Source organism: Pieris napi, chromosome 4, assembly GCF_905475465.1.
Source record: "Pieris napi chromosome 4, ilPieNapi1.2, whole genome shotgun sequence".
In the NCBI taxonomy this organism is placed as follows: Eukaryota; Metazoa; Arthropoda; class Insecta; order Lepidoptera; family Pieridae; genus Pieris; species Pieris napi.
This window is the reverse complement of record NC_062237.1, coordinates 10,372,326-10,387,075: the sequence shown is the minus strand read 5'-3', so window position 1 is coordinate 10,387,075 and position 14,750 is coordinate 10,372,326. Positions and strand designations below refer to the sequence as shown.

The 14,750-nt window shown below is 33.4% G+C and overlaps 1 protein-coding gene across 2 annotated transcripts; it reads right to left on the bottom strand.

The window, feature by feature from the left end:
• Window positions 1-284: 284 nt before the first annotated feature.
• On the bottom strand, window positions 285-13,928 carry LOC125048999. Of its 2 annotated transcripts, XM_047647996.1 has the most exons (13): window positions 13,737-13,924; window positions 13,142-13,288; window positions 12,422-12,495; window positions 11,191-11,315; window positions 6,328-6,519; window positions 5,968-6,082; window positions 5,349-5,400; window positions 3,323-3,434; window positions 2,117-2,255; window positions 1,533-1,658; window positions 1,046-1,203; window positions 804-943; window positions 285-613 (listed from the first exon to the last, which is right to left on the bottom strand). In XM_047647996.1, the coding sequence occupies exons 1-13, from the start codon at window positions 13,822-13,824 to the stop codon at window positions 300-302; spliced, it is 1,782 nt and encodes a 593-aa protein (XP_047503952.1). In that variant the 5' UTR covers window positions 13,825-13,924; the 3' UTR covers window positions 285-299. The 2 variants fall into 2 exon arrangements, with proteins under 2 accessions (XP_047503952.1, XP_047503953.1); XM_047647997.1 differs by lacking the exons at window positions 285-613; window positions 1,046-1,203 and having other exon boundaries at window positions 810-943; window positions 13,737-13,928.
• Window positions 13,929-14,750: the final 822 nt, after the last annotated feature.

Here is a 14,750-nt window from a genome sequence, read left to right as displayed (position 1 = left end):
AGCCAATTGTCACAATTGATACATTTCTATTTGAGTTTTAGGAGACTCTACAACACTTTCGATCACTACTTTGTCTGTGGTAAAGGATTAGGGGGCTTCGTCAAGATCCCTTAACAGTAGTGTATGTAGAAAGTCGAAAAGCTAAATTTGTATGGAAATGACAGTTCGTGAATGTCGACAAATTTAGTTAAGCCATCTTGTCTAAGGCCACTCTTTATAAAATAATTCATATTGCATGAATAAAAGTCTTTACAAAATCGAATAGGACGAAAACGAAATTATTAACACACATGTACAAATCAAATCTTTTTATTTATTTTTCCGAGAGCAAAGTTTTCGTTATACTTAATATACATTTTTTGTTTCTTTTGTGAACCTTTTTTTGGCGGGAATTCTAGTTCTACGCTATCTTGTTTCCATAGAACATAATCTGCCGTTAAATTTTTGTTTTTACTGGGATCTTTTTTTGGTTCGGTGTTGATGCCTGCGTCATCCTCAAATTCTTTGCTTTCATTATCCTTACCATTTGTATTGTCATTGCTTTCTTTCAGATCTTCAGGGGATTCTATTGAAAGTGCTTCGTCGCCATCGTTGAATGGAACCAAAATTGGAACTAAAACACGTAAGTTAAGAAGGAAATAAACAGAGGCATTAGAGAGATTTACTACAGTTACCTCTATAATATAAAACGGTGATACGAGGCCTAGTTTATAGCTTAATTAATTAATTGTGAATTTTATTTCTTAGAATTCTCATATTTTTTATTCGGTTAAAACTAACGTTTATATTTTTTTTTTACTTACCGCATCGGGACAATGTACTGAGCATTTTTATATTATGAATCAGAGTGTTGCTCATAATTGCTATAATGTGTCTTTCAAGTAAGAAATTAAACTGTGACATCATTCTATTTGCCGGGCCTTCCACCGTCAATGATTCAGTTCTAAAAAAAATATATCTCCATAGGTTTCGCAAATAGTGAAAGTGGATATAGGCATGTAAAAACAAACCAATGAATTAATAACTCATCATTAATATTACTAACCTAGCTGGCTGAACAAATTCGAATGTTAGATCCACAGACTCTGGGTTATTGACCATAGAGACGGAGAGTCTTGCAATCAGTTCATCGACTGATAACGTTAGTGTACCAGTTAGGGGTGGCGATCCCGTATTTAACAAAGCAGTATAGCCGTACGTTACCTGTATAATTTTATATAGTTCAAATATGACAAATATAAAATACATAACAGTTTTGTCCAATAGAAAGTGAAATATATCTACGTGAGTTAAATTTTTAAATTTTATTGGGGGTGAAAATCTAAAACTTAAGATTTTCATCTTAAGTTTCTTCTTCGATGACTTTTTGACATTACAATGTTTCATTCTATTGGTCAATTGAAACCATGTATCTGTTGTACTTCGCTAATATCGTTTCGTAAGAATATATAAAATTCTGACCTGCCAGTGGGAACTTTATAAGCTCGAAAATATTGGTATGAATGTTTACTATTTATTGGAAAAAATATTACCTTCAAGTTACTAAACGTCACCAGCGAATCAATTTTACGGATATTCTTTTCCTTTACACCAGTAGCTACTGATCGTCGATAAAGGCTATCCAGTCCTCGCATTACACCGTTTTTTAAATTAAGTTGCTGAAACAATTTAGATTTTTTGCGGTTACTATATACAAATACTTACACTGTCGGAATAAACTTCGTCTCATAAGTTCATTGTTCTATAAAAAGAAAACTACTTTTCATAGATATACTACTTAGAGTAATAAGGAATTATTTTTTGAATTTAGATAATACGGCTTCTAAGCCGTGAGTAGATTAATCTTATACTAAGAATTGAATAGAGTCTACAGCTCTTTCAAACAAGTGAGTGAGTGAGACATACAGTTTTGTTCCTGATATTGTATTTTTATAATTAATAATTTTGGGTGGGGCAATGCAAACGTGTCCCTTGTATAAAAACAAAAAATAAAGAATCGTTTATTTCACGTCGTCATGAAATCACCTTTCATAGAACGTGCACGTGAGAAATTAATAAAATATTATTCCTTCCAATTTTAGTTTAAATACAGACTATGTATAAATAGAAGAGGTACCATTCCGTTGAAAGCATAAATTGTAAAGTTCGGCAGTTTCACCGACCCAGCCTTGACCTGGTGCAGTTTTCGTATAATGACATTTATAGCGTTGTCCATAAAGTCGTTCAAAGCCTGGCTCTTTTCGTTGTCATAACTCCTAGAGGACAAATTGACACTTTTAAAGACACGATGATCTGATTTCTTGAAAATTTATTGTGTGAACTAAGAAGCATAGAGAGTAGTCGAAAAACCTATTTATATTTTGGCTTTTTAAGTAATAATTAGGATCCCTACTCAACTAGAATGACCCTTTAGACAATTTCTGTCCTTCCCGTATTTATAAGATGAGTTAATAAAAACTTAAATTTATCTAATTATAATAAAAAAGAAGAGAAAGGTTACGTTTAAAGATTAGGATGTTTTATTTTAAAAAAATAGCCCATAAAATGAACTTATGACCAAACAAAAGAGTCGCGAAAAACTATTGTTTTAAGTTATTCATAGAGAATTATGGATGTGACATTACATAGGTTGTGCAGCGGCTTAGTTCCATTAAGATTTTTGGCCGTTTACAAGTCAAATAAAGATAAAAAAGGAACCCCCTTAAAAACACTCTTTCATCTCTTTCTGTTAAGTTGTGATTACGCTGCGATAAAACAAGGCAAATAAGTATAGTAGTAGTTCAAATATGCAATTAGAACAACTTGATAAAGTTGGCTATTATGGCTTTAACATCACATTGTAATCTAGAGATTTCGGCTAGAAGGGGTCGCTTATATAAAGCCGTATTTTACATGTAATAAGTATATTTATAGTTAATAATTAACGGTAAGTTTAAAGTAATACCACAGATGCAAGAAGATGCAAGATCTTTAGAACATATGCCTCACTTGGTTTACTGGTGAAAGGTGATATAGCAACAAATAACATTATGTACAGTGTACACGCCTACAGCCTTTATATGAATAAAACATTATGTTTTGTACTCGAACAATTACAGCTCAAAGAAATATGTTTAGATTTATAATCTGCGTACCATAGACTTTCTATCTATATTATCGTCTGTTAGAAAATTTAAATTAAGAAACTTAAAATTTCTAAGAGTTATAAAGTCACTATAGGTCCTTATACCCAACGAAAATTGTTGTGCCAGGCTCGAAACAAGGACTTATCGACACCGGTAGTATTGTAAATAAAAATATTCGAAATTTAAAATAAGCTTACTGAAATTGAGCATTCATCTCCCTGCCGGCTAATCCAAAATACAGAAGGTAGTCATTAAAGTAATCTTTAAGCCATTGATTAAGGTCAGATTTTAATCTATCCAGAAATCCATCTGTAATTAATAATTATTAATAAATACGATCCATCTTATTCATAAAAACTAAATCAATAATTGCATTCTTTGAACTAAAACAGTCAGTCATCTCTTTCTGTAAAAATGTATTTACTCTATGATAAAAATTTATCTATTTATGGTCTGATTTGTTTAAAACTCTTTACATTGAGATTATAAAAAAACTTATACGTCGAAGTATCGGAAAAGTATTCTAATTTTAAAATCAATTAATGATCGTAAAATAGTTACGGGGTTATTGCTTGAATTTTTTAAGTTTAATGGTAGGGGAGCCCAAGAGGAGATTTCGGGATTTACTAAAGCGCGGCAGATTAATATATAGGGGGATACCTTGTACCCGGTTAAGTACCTCCACAAAATATGAGGCCCATATATAAGGCCGCCCGTTAAGGAGACAGGATCAGATTAGTAAAAAAAAATTGACCATCAGAAATTCCCGAGCGCGTCAGATTAAGGTAGGGTGAGTTAATTACATCCTAAAAAGTGTATATTCCACTAATCTGACAATTTGAGAGTGACGGAAAAAAAGGGGAGGGCAACAAAGTTGTAAAAAAAAACGTCATCTCGACATTCTCGAGCGTAGCTAATTTTTTTTTTATTTTGAAGGAAATAATTCAAGAATAATGAAAAATATATAATCTGACGATTTCCGCAAGCCGCAAGCAACAAAAATTCGTCGATAAAGTTAAATGCGTGCAGCTGCGTGATGCCTACATTTCCTTAAACCGATCGGAATCTACTAAACGGCGTTTTAAATATTTCCCTCAAAAATACATTTCCTGTGAATTTGAACCGATTCGGACCAATAGATTTTGAGAAATTTTGAAAAATCTTAAAAAAATAAGAAATATTTTTTTTTAAGTGGTTTCTTTATCGATCAACTTCAAAAACTAATCCGCCTTTGAGCTTGAAAAACCACGTCGATCGCCACCAAGCTGGTCAAAAGCGGTTGATTCGTTCGAGAGATATCGTGAACGAAAGAAACCCGAAAAAGTGTTTTTTAGGGATTACTCCGAAATTTGTGGTTCGATCAATTAAAATTGCAAAATTACTTATGAGGATGATACAACTGCGTCGAATGCCGCCAACCGCGTGAAAGAAAATTGCTTGATCCATTCAAAAAATATTGCGGTTTGAAAATTCCAAAAATAGTGTTCTATGAAACTTCTATCAGACTTTCGAGCTGGGAGAGCTCAAATGCATAGAAATGCTATTTCTTTGAACTCAGCGAGCTCAAAATATCAATTTTAAGCGCCCAGGAATGGAATTAGCGGGAAGTTGCAGGGATGGCCCTTTAGGTGAACCGTTTTTCTAAATTTTTTTTGTCAGATCAGGTGAATCCCTCTAGATAATCGTCAGATTATGAGACAGTACGTTTAGAACATAAAGATGAACCACATATATCTTAATCTGACGCGCTTGAGTATTTCAAAATTGCGATTTTTTTTGCAAATTAAGAAAATGGCTGTGGGTTTGCGTCCCATCGAAATCGTCAGATTAGTGAATGAGAGCTTTTTTTTGGTGCACTTAACACTCCCTTAGAAAATCTGACGCGCTCGATAATTTTTTTTTTTTTCATTTTCAACCCTTAAATACAACCACCCGCATCATGCAAACGATCAGATTAACATACGTACATTATTAAAAATACGTAGGGCATAGATGCTATCAATATCTGACGCGCTCGACGATGTCCATGCAACAGTTTTTTTTTACATATTTAACTATCTATAGCCGCTTCCCCCACCGATGAAAAGGAATTTATCATATAACATTTTTTTCTTCTTTTTATCTAAGCTTTGCATCCCAATAGGTCTCTACGACGCTCGAGTAAATCCCCATTTAGCATCGTGGGCTCCCCTACCATAAGTAACGGCTCACTGTAAAACATACCTATATTATGTTTTTCCAGACGTGCTGCTGGTTTGGACTCATTGACATGGTACTAAAATACGAATATTAAACATATTATCATCAAATATTAAAAATATAATATTTTTAGAAGTCACAAATAATGGAGGGTGGGACAGTCGAACTTGAAATAAAAAAGACGATTGCGCGCTAGTACATTCAACCCCTTCAGGACGAGCTACGCTCGCAAAAACGGCCCGATCTGAGCTGTAAAGGCCCTTAAGGCCAACAACGAGATTCCTTACAAAAAAAAGAAAAGAACATTCTATTTGAGACGTCGCGTCGTGCTGTGCGGACGTTCCTAAATAATACGCTCTACTATTTAGCTATAACGTGGTTTAAAATAACCGTAATATTAATTTGAAAGTGTTTCTGTTTATTTTGAATGTATATTTGCATTTCTTTTAATTGTCTTTCTTGTGATTAACGATATATGTATAAAGATATAAAATATATTTTTCTTACAGTATTAAACTTTTTATATTAAATTTATTTTACAGTTTTAACGGATTAAGAAAAGAGGACAAAAGAGACAAAAGAGGTTAACAGTTCTATCTATTTTTATCTTTTAGAATAGTTAGAAAAAATATAAAATACTTACCACCATAATAATATCGTCCATTTGTATGTCCGAGATTGCGAGTACAAGATTCAGCGTATTATGCAAAAGGCGATAGCGTCCTTCCATTTTATATTTTACATTTTTTAATAGAAACCTGTCAAGTAATTTATTTATTTATAGCATATTAAATTAAAATAGCTCTTTTAAATAAAGTTTTCTAGTTAATTATGCATTATCGATAAGGCCATATGACCTCCTATTTGTTCCTTATTGTTAAGTACTTTAATGCGTTAAGTATTTGGGATTACGCTAACGAAGGCAACATATAAACGTTATCCTGATTTGTGACTATAATAATTAATAATACTAATAAGAAAAGTATATAGTAAAAGCATTAACTCAGCCTGTCCAAATGTTGGCATATAGAATAGTTTGGAAGGATCTTTATCGGTTACAGCGCGGTCGAAAGATCCCAACAAATGCACGTCATTTAAATTTATCTTCGTATTTAGCACCATGTTCTCGAGGTCATTGTGGAGGTACTCGATTTTGAAGTGGGTGTCATTTCGCAGCTTCATACGGTGGAAGAATCTAAAAAATATATTTTATTTAAGCCTTTTCAACGTAAACGCGTGGAGGCAAATACACAGAGAAAAATTCATAGTTTGTATGCGACAGGTGCATATTTACTATAAAATATTAAAAGTTCGATATTTGCCATGTAAATGTGTTTTCGAGTATCAAAAGATTTACCGATTGATGTAATAATATATAAAATAACTTATATTAATGAATAATGTACATCCTTTAGGAATGTTCCTTATTCATGTCTATATTTTACATATTATTAATAAATGAATACTATTGTATAACAAAATATACAGTAGTCTGTAGGTGTTGATTAACAGGTGTCATTTAGTCATTGCTACTCGGACGATAGCACTGGGGATACAGGTATTTCTAGGGCAGCTGGAACTTGTATCAAAATTTGTGTCTGAAGTCAAAACTCAGCTACGTGGAGACTTGGAGTAAATCAAGAAAAACAAAAAGCTACCTCGGACAAAGAATTAGTAATACTACTAGACTACTAGTAATTACTATTCAAAGGGGGAACGCTACCAGTATCTTCGGAACCTTGCCTAAAGGGACTCCTTTAAATAATATATTTTAGTTACTATATTTTGAGATTAGTTATTGTTTTTATTGTTATTTTTTTGTGTTGTTCCTTCTGTTATAATAATTAGTATAACAATAATTACATGTAGATGTAATATTAGAATTTCGTAAAAATCTTTTTACATCTGTTAACCACATAGAAGTTCCATTATATGTTTTTAACAGTAGTGGATAACGGAAAAAATATTTTTAATAAGGAGAGCATCCACCTGCTGCCGACCCTTCTCATTAGCAACTTATGGTGCGCTTTGATTTATGGTTATTCTAAATTACTTTACTTCCTTTATTTTTGAAACTTAAAAAATTTACATTAGCATTTAAGTATGAGGACTTTTCAGTGTTGAATTTCCATATATATAGAGTTTCGTAATTTCAAACGTAATTAAAAGTTAACAACGGACGGTGGAACGAAAACCGAGGTGTAAAATTTTCTTTGAATTCTCGTCTGTTTAAATTTCATATTTGAAATTAGCTTTGGCTCTTTCAAAGCTCACTTTCAGTGCCTTTAGCGCAAAACTTGCGGTTTGGGAGGTTGTATACACCTTACCTAAGCTCAGTTTTTGCTATTTTTATACTTGCCAGTTAAATTTTAGTATCAGCGACATTTTTGTTGAAAATAAAAAAATTACGCTGTCATCTCATGATTATATTTAAGTAGGTTTAGTAAAGATTTTCTGTTTATGTTTTTTCACTTTGAAGCATATTTTTATAAAATATTAACGTGAATATTATTCAAACACCTTTTGTATGGCAATCAAGGTTTACAATAATTTACGATAAAGATCTTCTTACTAGAGTTTTAAAGAATCGACTTAATGTACTACTTTTGAAAGAAAAAAAATATTATTAATGATTATTTGCGTGAAACATTATAATTAATATTAATTTGATAACGTAACTATAACGAAACGGGCTTTATTTTTATTTTGTGTAATTTTAAATGTTACAGAATAAATAAGCTCATCATCAATAATGAAAGCTCCGCTATTTTACAAACATTTTGGTGAAGTAAATGTCAATTTACGGACAACTACTTAGTATTCACTCAGTAATGTCCACGAAAGCTCGTGAAAACTTGAAGCAAAGTATTATCATTAATATTAGGTTCCTTATAAATTTGACTTCAATGTAGTATAAGATTGCTTTTAGATACTTTAAAAGTCCATCCTAATGTAACGTTTATTAAACAAACAACAAAAAACTATTCAATGTCCTGCCTTTCGTTAAATAACTTATAAAAAAGGGTGCGTGTACTTATGTATGCGCGTAAGAAGTTATACTTCTTTGGCTTTCTTTATTTTTTTTAAATATAATTAATTAATAATTAATATTTAACGTAAACAATTTAATAATATATAATATTTAGTATATTATTATTATATAATTAATATTAATAATAATTATTATTTATTATATTATTAATTCAATTTAATAACTTGGTATGTTTCATAACCTTTTAACTAAGTAACAATAGGTCTTTGTGAAAAAACATTACTAAATTTCTTTGAAAGAATAATGAAACTCCTTTATTTGTTTAAAAGGAAAATGTCATTATGGTCATTCAAAATTCTTTGCTAACTTCACGCATATTCTATTTCTTTTTACTTGTAGATTGTCTTATTCCCATCTCGCTCGCGCACGCTATAATCACACTGACAACGTTGTGTCACGGTGCGCGCGCAATCGTAAAATTTCACTCTCATCAATTTTTCATAACGCGCCTAAAGAAGTATAACTTCAAAAACAGTAGTAACACAACATTCATAACTTATATTAGTAATACATTTATGAATAAGTCTATATGAAAATAATAAAATGCTTGAGCGTAAAATAGTTTTCATTAACGCACCGAATATAAAATTACGTAACAAAAATAGAGCGACCCATGGATTCGAGTATAAAATTTTGCCAGAGCTCGTCATTCTCACGGGTCGTAAATTCACATAATGCTTAGTTATAAAGTGTGGGTAATATAATCAATCTGTCGGGACGTTTGGCTACGGCCCTACCAAACTGTAGCGACAATAACAACTGAGCGTTTTTTAAGGCATTTTACTTAGTCCTGCAAGAAAAGACCGTACCAATTCTTAAAAGGCCGGCAACGCACTTGCGAGCCCTCTGGCAATGTATATATGTAAATAGACAAACGGGCAGAAAACTCACTCGATGACTTAACATTTTTTTATATAACAGGGGGCAAACGGGCCCCTGCCGCCTTTACATCAAACGATACTACCATTGTTGTAATTTGATTTTTGACACTAATGGCAATAAATCCCAACATAAAAAAGGTTATAAATCTCATTATAGCGGCAGAGGCATTTTTTCAGACCAACAGCTTAATTATAGTTTTAAGTAATTCTTTTTTCAAATCCTATCCCCAAGGGGGAGGTAGACGGCGATGCGTTGCCAGGAGTCGAATCAGAATCCATAATTGGATATTGTAACTATACCATAAGTTAGACAAGTAGGGATGCGTCGTCACAGTTTCTTTGCGATAACAATCTCATTTTACGGTGACGAGCACGGCTGGACCGACATCAATTACGACGTAAACGTTATATTTTAAAAGACCATAATTTCTGTATTTCAGAAGATAAATCAAAGGATACCACTGATATAACTGGAAATGTGGATTGTTTTTACGACCGTTAATGGAAGTAAACTTATAATTGTAATTATGTATTACGTCACTATTGGATTAAAATATATTTTATAACAAAATCAACACCACTTCTAAATCTAGATATTTAGATTTAGAAATAACATTTAATACTAACAAAAACACACACACATATTAATGACCAAAGAAAAAAAAAAAAAGATAGATAGATAAAAATCTTCCTTTAAAGAAAAAGGTTCGTTTTACGTGTGTGCTGTGGTTGTAATTGGCCCTTGTTCTGGGAAGCACTGTTCAAGAGCGCTGGTCATTCTGCCAGAGACCACAGCAGGTAGTTTGCGCCTCAGTCGCAATTTTTTTTTTAAATAAATATTTTGCCTTGAAAGTGGTAAAAATATGAAATAAAAAACACTGCACAAGCAGCCACAGCAAACTAGCATGCAAATTTCAAATGATATTCAAAATAAATTAATTTTTTTATTATGTCATCATTCTATGTTAGTATTTCAAAACTTATAATCTTGAACATTATTGTGTGTTCTGTAACTTCTGTTATTTTTTTTTATTTAATAGGGGGGCAAACGAGCTTGCGGGACGACCAAAAAGGGTAGTCTTCGCAGCCCATAGACACCCATTTTTAGTGGGTGCGTTGCCGGCCTTTGAGGGAGGAGTACACTCGATTTTTAAACATTTGGAGGTCGTATCTCTGAGGAAGACCCCCACGGGAGTCGATTCCACAGTTCGCTAGTTCGCAAAAGAAAATGACTTGTGAAACGGACTGTGGAAGACCTCCAACCATCAAGATGATGTTGGTGAAATTTAGAAGAAATTGTGTGGGAACCAAGAGTTACTAAATATTTTTCTATATATTATATATTACTGTGTCAGTTTAAGGCTGCTGCCTCGAATTTCGCGGGCAGCGGGGCGGTAGCGGCTGCGGCGCGGGAGCGAGGCGGCCAACGCATACCTGTTCTCCAAACCAGCGGGCAGATCGCGCGGCACTATAGCGGTGTAGTGTTGTGTTCGAGTTTGTGTAGTCGAGATATTTGTTTTTATTCGCGAACGAAATGTCTAAAAAACGGCGACAACATCTTTTTGATTCAAATTTATTCCTAACGCTCGATTTAATGTGGGCAAAAATATGTTATATGCAAAAATATAGTTCCATATGGGTCTCCTTTCAAAGATTGCTGAAATAATTTGCTCTTGCACGTCCGAGGTCATTTTGATACATCACAAAAAATATGTACAGCACTATACTACAATGCATACGCGCAACGCGGGCGGTCACCGCTTGACTGGATTGCACCGCTCGTTACCCGCCCCAGCGCCGCTGCCACGCCGCTGTTTTCGAGAACCGGTCCATTTGATTTTACGCATAATATCCTGCCGCTCCCGCGCCGCGGCCGCCGCCGCCCCGCTGCCCGCAAAATTCGAGGCAGCAGCCTAATATGTTATGTACTCACAAAATATTCTTAGGAGCCCTCATCATACAATAGCCGCCCAGATTTATCCCTGCTGGTATAAGACCACGATTGCCTCCTACATGATAAGCGGTTCGTTCCGCAACACCACCAGTGTTTACTAGCATCTGAAAAATGTATAATCAGTAGATAAAGGGCTCTATTATTCACTGACATCTAACAGGTAATCTATAGGGATTAAAAAGAAACCTAGTTTTATTTAGTGCCAACTTAAACTCAAACTAACTTTATTCATATAGTGAACGTCAAAAACAAAGCGGTCAAGAAGAACTGGCAAGATACTTTCCGCCACTCTTTTTAATCGCTAAGTTTTGAGTCATACAAATTGTTTGAACTGGAGCAAATCAATCCCAAGTATTAGAACCATTTAAATATTCATAAAATTTATAAAAAGCTTTATTGATTAATTTCCGTTTAACGAGGGCTTTGAATTTATTTAGTGATAATTCTCTAATCTCTATAATCTACTTATTTATACTGAATATATTTAATAAATAGAATTCCAGTCGATAGAAATACGTTTGATAAAACGACTGACCTCAAGGCATACAAACATTTCTTTTCTTAACTTATTATTTCCATTAAAATTACATATTACTTTCATTTTATCATAAAATGATATTATTTACATTTTATTTATATCTATCCTCCGTAATTTATTTGTTAACATAGAGGTCAATATTATAACCCGAAAGTCTTAGGTTAGATTCAACACAATATGGCGGATCATATCGAAATCAGTCATAAATTTTGACATAGATGGTGGAATGAACCTACTCCACGACCCGTCGGAAGCAACATTATCATGTGGGGCACAAAACAATTTCAAAGCTGCAAATTTTCTGAAAAAGCGTGCTTGGCGTGATTAGAATAATTAATATTAAGTATTCATCTGAACAGTATAAAAGTTCATTTATTTATTAGACAGTTCTAGAGATTTGGCTTTGAGCCATAGAGCATTGTTATAAATCAAAGTAACAATGTAGTTTGACAGTGGCTTTTTAAAATGCGGTAAGCTCATATCTTTATCTTAAAAGGCCGTTAAACTCTGTTAGATTTGAACCTAAAAGTAGCAGATTCACGAGCAAGACTGTTCTTTTGACCTGTCATCAAATGAGGCTGTTCGTTTGCTCTTTAAGAAACCCTGCTCCCATGCCTTGGCGTATTGCCCCTACAAAATCGTCACGTATCAAAAACTGAGCTATCTACTCACCTTTAGCATTTCAGTATCGAAATTATCACTACCAACTGCAGCTTGAAAATTTTTGCGGACTTGAGCATATTGTGCTAAAAAATAACATAATCTGTGCTTTATATAAGACATATAAAGTATGTATTTACAATATACGGATAACGTAAATATACGGTCAAAAGCACCAGCATGTATGGTGGATATTATGAGTGTGGAGGAAGCGAGAGGTATCTAAAGACCGTAGCGAGTGGCTTTTGCTTACCCATTTGGGCCGCAGCAGCAGGAGTGTCTTACAAAAATTGTTTTTTATAGTACAGTGGACAAACGGGCACAAGAATCACCTGATGTTAAGATGTCAGAAGGCTCTCATGTGTAAAATATGCAATACTATTAAAATACTTTAGTTGGCAGACACATTATTATCTTTATTTAAAAAAAGTTATGTTGGTTTGTGTACGCTTCAAAAACTCAAATAGTTCTGCACCGATCGAGCTTAAATTTTAGCATGTAAATACTCCGCATCAAGGATTGTTTTTATCTTTTTTTTTTGTTTTTTCATTTTCTTTTTCCACAAGTATTGCAAAATTAAACTTATGTGAAATGTATTCTTTGTTTTGTTTCTCATTTCTCAACCATTCAATCACAATGTGCCACAGTGAAGCGTGGCTGGGTACAGCTAGTTGATTATAAATATTTAATCGACATTAACTTTATTTTTTTAACTCATAAAAAAATATCTACCGTCCAGATTGTCTAAGATATTAAAATATTTGTCCACGCTGAAACTTGGCCAGCAGTCACTAGGCTTATTGGCTGTTACATTGAAAACTTCCACATCTTTTGGAACTTGCAGTGGCTCTTTGTCATCTTCATGAAGTATTTCATTTTCTAAAAGAGAAATGCGTTAAATGCATATACGTTTACACTTGTCCTTTTTTGGGAGTCTTACAGAAACCAGTCAGCAACAAACCTTAAGTAAAAGGTTGGCAAATAGATAATAGAAATTATCATAGAAGTAACAAAAGAGACAAATACACATTTTCGTAGTTCCTCTTTCAATAAAAAACCTCCATATTCAACGCCGAGTATTACGATGCTGGCTGAGGCTTTAAGGAGAAGAGAGGAGTGGCAAAGTGTGTTTATTAGCGGAAAACGCGCAAATTTTTGGTTAAAACGGGCTAATCTATTTCGTTCCGAGACTCAATTCGGAAACCCCAGGAAGCAAAGTTTCGACTTCAGACAAAAGTTTCCAGTATTGAATGTCAACTGCTCGGTTAATAATAGAAGAGAGAAAGAGTAGCTAAGTTGCAAGATTGATATGCATTAAATTCCTTACCATCATCCGAAGTCCGCTTTAGGTGGGATTTTGGAAAAACGTTGGGTGTATTTATAATCAAAATGAGTAATATATTTGTAGAAAACATTTTCCGTCAAAAATTCACATTTATTAACATTCGGTCATAAAATTCGCTTTTAATTAATTCGAGACTGCATTGAATCCTATAAGCTTATCAGTATTTTCACTTGAATAAATCATTTCCAAATGAACTTTGCATTTCAATGTAAATAAATATGTTGATATTTAACGTTTTGAAAACATTTGTTTGATATAGTTTAAATAAGTTGATATTTACCATTATCTTTTCTTTTTTTATAATACAAATAATTAGATTAGACTTAAAACATATTTAAAAGTTTGGTCCCTATTGCAGTGTATCTGTAACGCTAGCAGCATTTTCTCCTTTACAAGAAGAAAATTGTAAATACTATTAAATAATAAACGATATTTACTATTCTCATTTTACTAAGAATGCATGACTAAATATTAAATTATTCTGTTTTAAATATGCAACCTATCGACGCCTCTTATATCGTGTATGTAGAATCTTTCTGTCATCAGTCGGTAGCTCTATTCAGAGGGTCAAAAAAGGAAACATCTGGCGCGGACAATCTGTTACCACCGGTTTCGTGAACGACAGCATGATCTCTTGCCTTGTGTTACCAACCACGATCAGTTTCTCCAAGTTCTCATCGCCTCTGCGCATGTCCAAAATATGATATAATTCTTTGTCGGCATATGGTAGATAGGCGAGTCCGTATGCGGAGTTGAGTCAAGATCGATGAATTGGTGCGCTTCGCAGTCTCCGGTATTCTTAACATTCACATCGAGTACTTCATCTCAAAGGCATAAATTCTTTGCATTTCCGAGACATGATATTCCACGTTTCTATTCCATATAGGAAGATAGGAAATAGGTTAAAAAGTAGTGAAGCAAAAAATCATTATAATAATAAAAGCCTTTTGTCGCATTAGAATCTCATTCCATCGCTAATATGGTTGTCCTCTACTA